We start from the raw sequence: 12,188 nt of genomic DNA on the forward strand, positions 1-12,188 counted from the left end.
CCTAGGTGTCATGTACTCTGTTACACAAGGGAGCTACTACTACCCATCTGGTTAATTGGACATAAGAGTCCAAAAGAGTTGTACGGGAATTTATCCTATGATTTTCATATACTAATTAATCTTTCTGATACCCAATATTTTCAGTTGGCATAAACAATCTGAGCTAAGATCTTTCCCCCCCCCCACCGAAGATGGTTTCTGAATTAACTTTTGAGTTGTTCTTGGGAGGAAGAGCAACACAGATTAAAAAGTATGTGACTGTGAGAACTGATTGAAAACTATTATAGCATGTACTGCCCTATACCCATCCTGTTTTCTACCTATAAACCCATACCAACAGTTCACAAAGCACAAGTATTATATGACATCTTTGAAAATAAACAAAATGTGCAACTTATTCAGTTGTATGATTTTATTTTCTCCCTTCAACCATAATAATATGGTATCCAAATTTTGTCTTAACTGGTGGGTCCGTAAATATAGGCTTATCCATCCCACTCACAGGCAAGGCAAACGCTGCTTCTTGAAAGGGTCCCACCATGGACCCTCTGCTCATCCAGCCCAAGTCGCCCTGCAAAACCCAAAGATAACATCATATAGCAAATGGTCCTGAAATGGGATAAGTTGTCCTGTAGCTTGAGGGAATTTCCCAACATGAAGCTTATTCAATTGGGCTATGTAGGAGCCCAACAAGGACAAACCAGAAGTCATCTAACCCTTGGCTGAACACAACACCTGCAAGACAGTGGAGTATGAAGTTAGCTGCAAAGGTTTGGGTATGCCTACATTATATGTAGGTAATTCTTATTATAATGTGGACATTTTTTTCTTTTCTGTGGTGATTGGAATAGAACCCAGGACTTCATATGTGCCAGGCAAGTGTCCTACTACTGGACTTACATTCCCAGCCCCACAAGTCAGACATTTCTGCTTTTAAGATTTGTACATTGAGATATGGCTAAAATTAATAGCAGAACAATTAAGCCCTGCTTTTGTGTTTTCTTTGCAATGCTAAGAATCAAATGTAGGAGTTTATATGCATGACCTACCCTGAGCTCTACCTGGAGCTTAAGGACAGAAAATTTTAAATGCTAAGAGCAACATACCCCTTGCCTGGCTTTATCTTCACTGTACTGTGTGGCTACTTCATTGAATCTCATTCCAGACTTCAACTTTTCCATGGCTTCCATGATTTTGCCATGCTTTTCACACAAAATGTGTCTGACCTACAAGGGAAAAATAAAGCATGTTCATGTTAATACTTGGAGACCCAAATGTTTTCTCTCTATACAGCAGTGACATTTGGATTATCCCTGCCAGTAAAAATAAACCAAACACATCATTAACTAATAATAATTGAAAATCATGCAAATCTGCCCAGTTGGGTGATCACTATAAACCTGTTTTGCATCTGAAGACATCTCAGAAACCTCATTTAGATGGAAAATGGGCACCAGGCTGAGGGCTTCTCCCATCTTTTACCATGTACCTCAATATAACAGGGAGGGGAAAGTAACAGCTGAGAGGGCTGGGAATGGGGCTTAGTGGTAGTGTTTGCCTGGCATGCATGAAACCCTGGGTTCGATTCCTCAGGACCACATAAAAAGAAAAAGCAAGAAATAGTGCTGTGGCTCAAGTGGTAGAGCCTTGAGCACAGAGGGGCTCAGGGACAGTGCTCAGGCCCTGAGTTCAAGCCCCAGGCCTAGCAAAAAAATAATATTAGCTGAGAGTCTTGGTCCTGAATTCAATTCTAACTCTGATAAACAGTTGTTGTTTTGGCAGTACTGAGTACTAAACCCAGAACCTCTCTTTCTAGACAAGCAAGTGTTTTACCATTTGAGTAATGCACCCAGGTTTTTAGACCTTCAAGTATCTTACCATATACACTGAGATAATTGTACCTGATGCTCACCTAGGACTGCAAAGAGAGAGTGCAACTAGCATTCAATAACTGTTGCCTATGATTTCATCAGCATGGGGGATGATATGAAAAAAATCTACTAGGAAATATTTTAATCAAAGATGCTTTCTGTATAAAGCTATCTCACAATTTAACAGTGAAAAGTTATTGCACATTGAATTATCTCTTTCTTGAGAGTCTTTCTACATAGCCTTTGTTGGCTTGGAAGTTATTATGTGGCCCAGGTTGGCCTTGAACTGGCAATCCTCCTGCTTTAGCCATCCAAGTGCTGGTATTATAGGTGTATAACACACCTGGCTTCAAATATTAGAATACTCATAATTACAGCAGTATCCCATTCAACCCATGTTTATATAAAGTAGTGGTTTAAAAATAAAACCAGTATCTTGCTGGGCACTGGTGGCGTGTACCTAGAATCCTAGCAACCCAAGGGACAGAAATCTGAGGATCACAGTTCAAAGCTAGCCCAGGCAGACTCTCAACTCCAATTAACCAGCAGAATCCTGGAAACAGAGCTGACTCCAATGTTAGAACGCTAGGCTAGAGCAAAAAAAATTCCCAGAGATAGCATCCAGGCCCTGAGAGGACTGGCATCAAACAAAACAAAACCTCTATCTTTAATTTTTTCTTGTCTTCTTTTTTTTTGGGTCAATGTGGACTTTGAATTCAGGGACTTATGCTTGCTCAGCAAGTACTTTGCTAGTGAACAGTGAGCCATGTGATTTTTATTATATTATGTTTTGCAGGATTTCCCATTTTTCATTTAGAAAAAAATCAGTTATTTGTTTCACACTGTTATTTGTTTCACACTGTAGATGATATACTAGGATAGAAACTAAGAGTCTCTGCCTTATAACTTATAGATAAGAAGCCAGGCACCAGTGGCTCATACCTCTAATCCTACCTATTCAGGAGGCTGAAATCTGAGGATCATGGTTCAAAGCCAGCCCAGGCAGGAAAGTCCATGAGACTTTTATCTCCAATTAACCACCAGAAAACTGGAAGTGGCACTGTGCTTGTGCTCTTGAAGAGCTCAGGGACAGTGCCCAGGACCAGAGTTTAAGCCCCACAACTGACCAAAAAAATATCTCACAAGACTTTCCTGCCTGGGCTGACTTTGAACCTCAATCCTCAGATCTCATCCTCCTGAGTAGTTAGGATTACAGATGTGAGCCATCGGCACCCAGCTAAACACTCCTTTTAAGTGTTATTTTGGAGACCAACAAGTCAGCTCTCATTAAGCCCCAAATAGCCAGACTCCCCCCTTCCCCACCAATCCTCGGTTATGACAATGACTACTTCTTTGGAAAAACATGAGATAAAGTAACTAGGTTATACTTAGGGGTCATGTTTAATGAAAATTTTTTCTTTGGACACCAAAATTCACTTGATACAGTTAAATGCCCATACAGAAAGAGAGAACAAGAACAGAAAAGCAGATTCATGCATCCTATCTTCCTCCCTCTGGAAGCAGGTTCCCTGAACAGAAAGATAGATAAAACAGCTCCTGTCATTGTTTCATATTCTCTCTGTCTGTCTTACTCTTGCTATCAAAGCCTAGTACACTGTTTGGCCTGGGGCAGATGTCACTAAATCCTTGCTGAATGAATGAATCAAACTATATGTTCCCATATCCTGACTAACACATGGAAATTATCTTGTTCCATAACATAAGCCACATAGTTGTGTTCAGACTGAATTTTCTCATAGCAAACACCCTTCCAGAACTATATTACAAACTTCTTGTAATTATTTCCTAATTGTTTCCCACCCCCATTTTTTTCACTATCGATTTATTTTTAATAACAATAAAAGCAGTAATTTCAGTAGGCAATACTTGTTTTATAATTACTATGTACTAGGTAACAGATTGATTCATATGCCACAGCATCTTAGAGAATAGGAATTTTTATTACTATTATAAGTGCTTTCTATTTTTATTGTTTTTCTTTTATTGCATCTTTTTTTATTGTGAAAATACCGTACAGAGGGGTTACAATTACATGAGCAAGGTAATGAGTACATTTCTTATCAAGCATTGTTGCCTCTTCCTTTGTTTGCCCTTCCCATCCCTTCCCATTCCCCCTCCCCCCCTCCCGCCAAAGCATGGTCAGGTTTCTGGTTTGTAGCTCACCAGTAGGAAGCCTTCTAATGAGACTTGGTTATTCAACAGAGGTGCTTTGAACATACACCTAAGCTCTTGGTTTCATAAAACAGTACCCTTTTCTGAGAAATCATTCACTAAGATCATCTAAGTCAATATATTTTATGGAGTATTACTCAAAGTATGAAGGAATTTTGTATGCCTGAGAGATAGCACTTGAGAAAACATTTAAAATAATTTACTATTCATAAGAAAAACTGGGCTTTGTTTTCCAATGGTGTCCTCTTGGTTTTATGTATTAGGTTAGTCTCTAAAATAAAAGTTAAGCATAAACTGGGAGAGAGTGAAGGGATGCCATTGCTCAAAAAAAAAGTTACTCACGGGGCTGGGAAGGTGGCTCAGTGGTAGAGCGCTTGCCTTGCATGCATGAGGCCCTGGGTTCAATCCCTCAGCACCACATAAGCAAAAAAAGAAAAAAGCTGGAAGTGGTGCTGTGGCTCAAGTGGTTAGAGCGCTAGCCTTGAGCTGAAGAGCTGAGGGGACAGTGCCTAGGCCCAGAGTTCAGGCCCCACGACCGGACCCCCCCCCCCAAAAAAAATAGTTACTCATTACCTGACTTATGTACATCACTGTTGCAACAACAATTAAAAGAATTAAGCATACTGTCGTTTTGTGTGTGTGTGCATGCTGGTATTGAGACTTGAAATCAGAGTCTGGGCACTGTCTCTTAGCCTTTCACTCAAGGTTAGTTCTCTACTACTTAAGCCACAGCTTCACTTCCAACTTCCTGATAGTTTATTGGAGATAAGAGTTTCACAGATTTTCCTGCCCAGGCTGCCTCAGATCTCAAACTCCTGAGTAGTTAAGATTATAGGTGTAAGCCATCAGCACCCAGCTCATACTGCTTTTTGTATGTACCAACACACACCCATGCACACACAAATGAGAGTATATACAACACATGTATACACACAAAACATATGTGCCCACACACATATACGTAATATAGAAAATATACGTAATATAGAAAAAAAAGGAACAAGTGAATTAACTCACCTTTACTGCATTGCCACCACCTTTGGGGCCCTGAGCTTTCTTATCAGCACTGTCACTTCCAGAAGCTGCACCCCCTTTGGAGAAGAGATGACAAGTTATCATTTAAGCTGCACTTTGATCTTTATAGAAAGCCTAAACTCCCTGCCCCCATATGCTGATAACTTCAACCACAGCACCAGGCTTCAGAAGGAGTCTGCCATACTGTACCACATCAAGCCAAACAAAGCCACGCTATCACTTAAACTCAGGGCCTGGATGCTGTCCCTGAGCTTTTTTTTTTTTTTGGTGGTGGTGGTGGGGGCCTGGGCACTGTCCCCTCAGCTCTCCAGCTCAAGGCGAGCACTCTGCCACTTGAACTACAGTGCCACTTCTGGCTTTTTGTGCTTTTGTGGTGCTGAGGAATTGAACCCAGGGCCTCATGCATGCAAGGCAAGCACTCTACCACTGAGCCACCTTCCTAACTCCCTGAGCTTTTTATTGGGGGGAGGGGACTACTTGGAGATAAAAGAGTCTCACAGACTTTCTGCCTGGGTTCAAATGGTGATCCTCTGATCTTTGCCTCCTGAATAGCTATGATTACAGGAATGAGACAGTGGTACGTGGCCCTCACTTGCCTCTCTTGAAATAGGAAATGTGTGCCCTACACAAACCTTTCCAGGAAAATGAATACATAAAAGAGTGTTTCCCACAATCAAATTCTCTGAATCCAGTTTCAAATCCTGCCTTCTAAGGGTAAAACCTCAACCTTGTACAAATTTCCTAATACACACTGCAACTTTGTGGGTTTTTTTTTTTGCCAGTCCCAGGGCTTGAACTCAGGGCTAGGGCACTGTCCCTGAGCTTCTTTGTCCTCAAGGCTACTACCCAACCACTTGAGCCACAGCACCACTTCCTCCTTTTTCCGTTTATGTGGTATGTAAGGAATCAAACCCAGGGCTTCATGAATGCTAGGCAAGTACTCTACCACTAAGCTACATTCCCAGCCCTCAACTTTGTTTTTGAGTGCTTATAATTCCAATAAATAAAATCCCCAAGAATGTATTTAGAATATGCTTGGCTAAGGAATATATTCATTAGGCTGGGAAGGTGGCTTAGTGGTAGAGTGCTTTTCTAGCATGTATGAAGCGCTGGATTTGATTCCTCAGTATCTCATAAACAGAAAAAGCCAGAAGTGGTGCTGTGGCTCAAGTGGTAGAGTGCTAGCCTTGAGCAAAAGAAGGTCTGGGACAGTGCCCAGGCCCTGAGTTCAAGTCTCAGAACTGGCAAATATAAACATAAATATATATATTAATATATATATTCATTCATTGAATTCCACTAAGTTGAAACCTGTTTTGGGGGAAGGGGAAAGGGGAAAGGAAAGCAGACAAATGGAGAAAGGAATGGTGAGCAAATGCAGTCATAATATCCAATGTACATATGTAGAAACAGAATTATTTAACTTGAAGGTACAGATGATATTGGGAAAGATGGGGAGGACAATGGAAGGGGTGACACTGATCAAGATGCAGTGTACTCACAGTCTGACATGGACTCAAAACCCCTTGTATAATTACTTTAAATATGTTTTTTGGTAGGTCTTGGGGCTTGAACTCTGGGCCTGGGCACTGTCCCTCAGCTCTTCAGCTGAAGGCTAGTGCTCTACCACTTGGTCCACAGCACCACTTCTGGTTTTCTGATAGTTCATTGGAGATAATAGTCTCATGGACCTTCCTGATTGGGTTGGCTTTGAACTGTGATCCTCAGATCTCAGCCTCCTGAATAGCTAGGATTAGAGGTGTGAGCCACCAACACCTGGCTTAAAATAATTTTTTACAAAGAACATAATAGTTGGGTGCTGGTGGCTCATGCCTGTAATCCTAACTACTCAGGAAGCTGAGATCTGATGATGGTGGTTTGAAGCCAGCCCAGGCAAGAAACTCCATGACACTCTTATCTCCAATAAACTACTCAAAAGTGCCAGAAGTGGCTCTGTGGCTAATGTGGTAGAGCACTCACCTTGAGCAAAATAACCTCAGGCCGAGTTCAAGCTCAGGACCAACAAAAAAAAATATTCCCGTCCAAATTCCAGGAGTCTACTAACATCACCTATTGATGTCCTCCTAAGAAAAGTCAATGACATTCAGATTAACAAGCACAGACAATTTACTGCTGATTTCTGCATCACAGGCAGTATCCATACTGTTAGAGGTTGGTGTTCCTTAGAATTATAGCAGGGCCAGGTGCCAGTGGCTCCTGCCTATAGTTATAGTTAGTCAGGAGGCTGAGATCTGAGGATCACAGTTCAAAGCCAGTCTGGGTAGAAAAGTAGTCCATTAGACTTTTTTTGGGGGGGGGGGGATCCGGTCGTGGGGCCTGAACTCTGGGCCTGGGCGCTGTCCCTCAGCTCTTCAGCGCAAGGCTAGCCCTCTACCACTTGAGCCACAGTGCCACTTCCAGCTTTTTTCTTTTTGCTTATGTGGTGCTGAGGAATCGAACCCAGGGCCTCAGGCATGCAAGGCAAGTGCTCTACCACTGAGCCACCTTCCCAGCCCTCCATTAGACTCTTATCCCCAATTAACCACCAGAAAACCGGAATTGGCGCTGTGGCTCAAGTGGCAGAACCCTCATCTTGAGCTGAAGAGCTCAGAGACAGCATCCAGGCCCACGACCAACAACAAAAAACAAACTATAGGTGGACAAAAAATGAACTACAGCTGGACTGAGCACTCGGTTTAGTAAACATTTTCTAAATAACTTACATTACAGGCACTGAAGGTAGAAAGCCAAGCAAACTATGTCTTTATTCAGGGAACTAAGACCCAGTGAGCATAGGGAATGTAATGCAACATCTGCAGTTATGGTCTGAGAGCTGTGGAAACCCATGGGGCTTTTTAAACCAGCTCAAGAAAGGACAAAACCAAACCACATTCAGTATAAGAAATTGTTGGGATGAAGCCCAATATAAGGTGGGAGGCATGGAATTGGCCTGCAGGGGGTGAGGTGCTAAGGATCAGGGCATGAGAGCCTTCAGGCCCCAATGAGGAAAGTTTTTTTTCCTTTGCAGTCCTGGGGAGGGAACCCAGGACTTTACAATTGTAAGAAAGGCTGGCACTCTACTACCAAGCTACATCCCCAGTCTGGATCTTGAAATTTACCCTAGAATAGATTATGGAAAAGTTTTAGGGAAGAGGCTCCCTCTCATTTGTCTTAGCACAAATCAGAAAATCCAAAATGCTTCTATTGAAACTTCTCAGCATTTTAGATTTCAGATTTTTCAGATTAAGGATGCTCAACTGGTTGTTTCTGCAAGTATTTCAAAATCCATAAAACTCTGAAATCTAAAACAGTTCTGGTGACAAGCTTTTTGATTAAGGGATATGCAGCCTCTATCTCCAACTTCTAGAGCAGTGCCTGGCACAGAACAGGTGCAAAATAAATGTGCAATGAAACTTAAAACCCCATTAATGACCAGCAAAAGCCTAGGAAAATATTAGTGCCCAGAGTTTTATTAAACCAAAATCTTAAATGGGCTTGCTGAATATTCACTTTTTTTTGCAGGGCGGGAAGGGGGGTGGGGAAGAAGGGAGGGTGATGCTGGTCCTGTGGCTTGAATGCAGGGCCTCGGCACTGTCCCTGATCTTCTTTTGCTCAAGGCTACTGCTCTACCACTCAAGCCATAGTTCCACTTCTGGATTTTTTTTGTAATTTATTGGAGATAAGAGTCTTATGGGGGCTGGGAAGGTGGCTCAGTGGTAGAGCGCTTGCCTTGCATGCCTGAGGCCCTGGGTTCGATTCCTCAGCACCACATAAGCAAAAAGAAAAAAGCCAGAAGTGGTGCTGTGGCTCAAGTGGTAGAGCTCTAGCCTTGAGCTGAAGAGCTGAGGGACAGCACCCAGGCCCAGAGTTCAGGCCCCATGATCGGACCCAAAAAAAAAAAAAAAAGAGTCTTATGTACTTTCCTGCCAAGGCTGCCCTCAAACTGTGATCTCAGCCTCCAGAGTAGCTGAGGTCTTAGTCACAGACATCCAGGTTTTTCTTGCTTTGATTTTTACAAAGCCACCGCGTCTCTTTCTTCATGACTTCAAGCATACAGTGCCCTTCTCCTGTTTGAAGGTCAATTGTTGCAAATCAGTCCTGCACTCCATTTTCTCAGAAATCTCCCTCTTTTGTACTTTCTCTTTCATCTACTGGATCTTTCATTTCAGTCTCACTCTCAAGTTTGTCACATTCTGAAGAAACAAAATGTTCTAATGCTTCAACCTCCTCTATCATTCTAGTTCTGTTTCTTCTATTTAAAATTTCCAAAGAAGCCTGGTGTTGGGGAGTTCACACCAATAAACCTAGCTACTCAGGAGGATAAGATCTGAGGATTGAGGTTTGAAGCCAGCCTGGGGAAGACAAATCAGAAGACACTTGATTACAACTAACAAGCAAAAAACTGGAAGTAGAGGTGTGGCTCATGGTAGAGCACTAGTAGTGAGCAGAAAATGCTGAGGGAGAGTGTGAGGACCTAAGTTCAAGCCCCAGAAGCAGCACAAAAAAATAAAAATCTCCAATAAGTGCACATTGTCTCCAACTTAACACTTTTGTCACGGCAATGTGGCTTCTGCCTTTCTCACTCCACTTGTGCCTAAAGCCAGCTCTAAATCTAAGCAGCCTGTTTCCAGTCTTCATCTTATTTGGTCATTTTGCCATGGTTCATAATGCCATACCCTCCCTGCCCCCTAGTTTGGAGATAGGGCTCACTTTGTATTCCAGGCTGCCCTCATACTTTCCATCCTCTTGCCTTAGGTGTGTGCCACCTCACCTGGCCTCATACTCTTTTTCTTTAAAACAGTAATTCCTTAGGTCTCTGGGCCATCTTTCTTCTGCACTCCCTTTTTCTCTCCTCCTCTCTCCCATAATCACTACCTTAGTTCAGGCCCCCACCATCTCTCACCAAAATTACCTCAACAATCTCAAAGTTCTACTTGGCTTTAACTAACCTTCTTAGTATCATGCATGGCACTCTCCAGGATTTAGTTTGTTTTGGCATTAATGCTTACCACTAGGTCTTGAGGTTTTTCTCCAGTCACACTATACCACACAAACTGTGATGTTTCTCATCTCAATGCTTTGGCTGCTGGCCCCTCTGTCTGGTATGCTTTACCTTCTGTCCACCACCCATCCTGAACTGAACAACTCATCACCAGAGAAGCTTCCCTTTCTGCTCTCTGGCTAGATGAAGCACTTCTTCAGCTTCTGTAATATCCCATACATGTCTCTTAGCACTGATTTTAATACAGTACTTTGGTTATTAGAAATCTTCCCCATTACTTTGGGAGTTCATTAGGAGTATAATCAGTTGTTCATTCACGCGGTAGTGGGGACTTAACTTGTGGCTTGCTAGGCAAGCACTCTACCACTTGAGTCATGCTGCCAGTCCCTTTTGCTTTCCTTTATTTTTCACATAGGTCTCCATCTTTTTGTCTAGGTCAGGTCTCAAACCTCAATTCCCTATACTTCCAGCAATGCTCGGATTACAGGTGTGCACTACCACACCTGACTACATCATTTCTCAGAGCATAGCACTGTGTCCAACACATTTGTGTTCAATGGAAGGTATGGGTCCTTCCTTAATAGAGGGCATGTCGTTCTGTAAGCATTAAAGGAAACCTTAAGGGCAATAATTAATAACGCCTTCTGGTGATGGAACCAAGGACCTTGTACATGCTAGCCAGGTGCTCTCAGCTCAGACTACTTTTTTAAATAGTGTTGGGCTGGTAGTGTGACTTAGTGCTAGAATGCTTGCCTAGCACACATGATGCCTTTGGTTCGATTCCTCAGTACCACATAAACAGAAAAAGCCAGAGATGGAGCTATGGCTCAAGTAGTAGAGTGCTAGCCTTGAGCACAGGTAGGCTCAGGGACAGAAGCCAGGCCCTTAGTTCAAGCCTCAGGACCGACAAAAAAAAAAAAAAAGTTTGTGTGTGCACCCGAGCACATGTTCTCCCTTAGCCTTTTTCCTTAAATTTGACACTCTACAGTAGAGCCTCAGGCCCACTTCCAGTATTTTGGTAGTCAATTGGAGATAAGAGTCTCTGATCTGTCTGACCGACATCTTTTTTTTTTGGTCGGTCGTGAGGCTTGAACTCTGGGCCTGGGCACTGTCCCTCAGGTCAAGGCGAGCGCTCTACCAGTTGAGCCACAGCGCCACTTCCGGTTTCCTGGTGGTGTGCCGGACATTTTTGCCTGGACTGGCTTTGAACCGCGATCCTCAGATCTCAACCTCCTGAATAGCTAGGATTACAGGCTTGAGCCACCGGCGCCCGGCTTACAAACCGACATCTTTAGCTCTCATCCTCCTATAAGTAGTTAGGGTTAAGGCAGGCGTGAGACACCAAGCTCCCAGTTGACAAAATTAAGTTTGACATCTGTAATATCCTCCTTGAAACAGCAGTCTCAAGTTATCGCCTCCGAAAAAGTACACCTACCAGTTTCTACTACCCACCCGAAAGGCTCCTGCATCGTATTCAAGTTTATGTACTACCCCCTCCCTCCTGAGCTTCACCTAAGTAACTGCTGACTTCGGTAGCAGCTTTGAGAGACCACAGGCCATCTGCTGCCTCCGTTCCAGATCCCGAGAGTTGCCTATTCCCTCCCCTGTCCTCCACCGCCCCCACTCCTTGATTGATTTTTGTCGGCTCTACCTTTCCCCCCTTTTCCAGAGCCACTTTTTCCTTTAGGCGGCATCTTCTAAACTCGCTGTTGAACTCCCAACTGCTCCGGAAGCCGTAAAAACCTCTCGAAGCCCCAGTAGAATGTCCTAAACAATGCCTGAAAAAAAGTATAGCACTCAAGGATTTCTGCCTTCTCTCCGGAAACAGGCATTGCCTAGGACAGACCCAGTCCTTTGACTCCTGGACCAATGGGCTTCGACCATCTGTGGAAGAAATAACTGTATTGCAAAGCTCATAGAACTCATAAATGTTATAGACCACTATAGACAATTTGTTCCATGAAAGTTAGAATGTGTTTGTGACTTTAACTAAGCTTCACTATCCCACAATACTGTGAAATTTGGGAAATTATGTAATCAATCACAATAAAGAATTTGGAGAGAAAAAAAAAAGATGTTTAACCAGT

At 42.9% G+C, this 12,188-nt stretch overlaps 1 protein-coding gene across 1 annotated transcript; it reads right to left on the bottom strand.

Annotated features, from left to right (window-relative positions):
• Positions 1 to 391: 391 nt before the first annotated feature.
• On the bottom strand, positions 392 to 11,860 carry Pin4 (peptidylprolyl cis/trans isomerase, NIMA-interacting 4). The gene is made up of 4 exons (XM_042694896.1): positions 11,753 to 11,860; positions 5,082 to 5,155; positions 1,107 to 1,226; positions 392 to 571 (listed from the first exon to the last, which is right to left on the bottom strand). Exons 1-4 carry the CDS (start codon positions 11,793 to 11,795, stop codon positions 413 to 415), a joined length of 396 nt encoding a protein of 131 aa, XP_042550830.1. The 5' UTR covers positions 11,796 to 11,860; the 3' UTR covers positions 392 to 412.
• Positions 11,861 to 12,188: the final 328 nt, after the last annotated feature.

This window comes from Dipodomys spectabilis, unplaced genomic scaffold (assembly GCF_019054845.1).
Source record: "Dipodomys spectabilis isolate Male_0828 unplaced genomic scaffold, ASM1905484v1 ptg000176l, whole genome shotgun sequence".
NCBI lineage: Eukaryota > Metazoa > Chordata > Mammalia > Rodentia > Heteromyidae > Dipodomys > Dipodomys spectabilis.

Coding starts and splice junctions, on each gene's coding strand:
- Pin4 (XM_042694896.1), bottom strand. CDS start 11,795: ATGCCGCCTAAAGGAAAAAGTGGCTCTGGAAAAGGGGGGAAAG. Junction 5,156..11,752: donor CTCTGGAAAAGGGGGGAAAG/GTAGAGCCGACA, acceptor TCTTCTCCAAAG/GGGGTGCAGCTTCTGGAAGT. Junction 1,227..5,081: donor GTGGTGGCAATGCAGTAAAG/GTGAGTTAATTC, acceptor TTTCCCTTGTAG/GTCAGACACATTTTGTGTGA.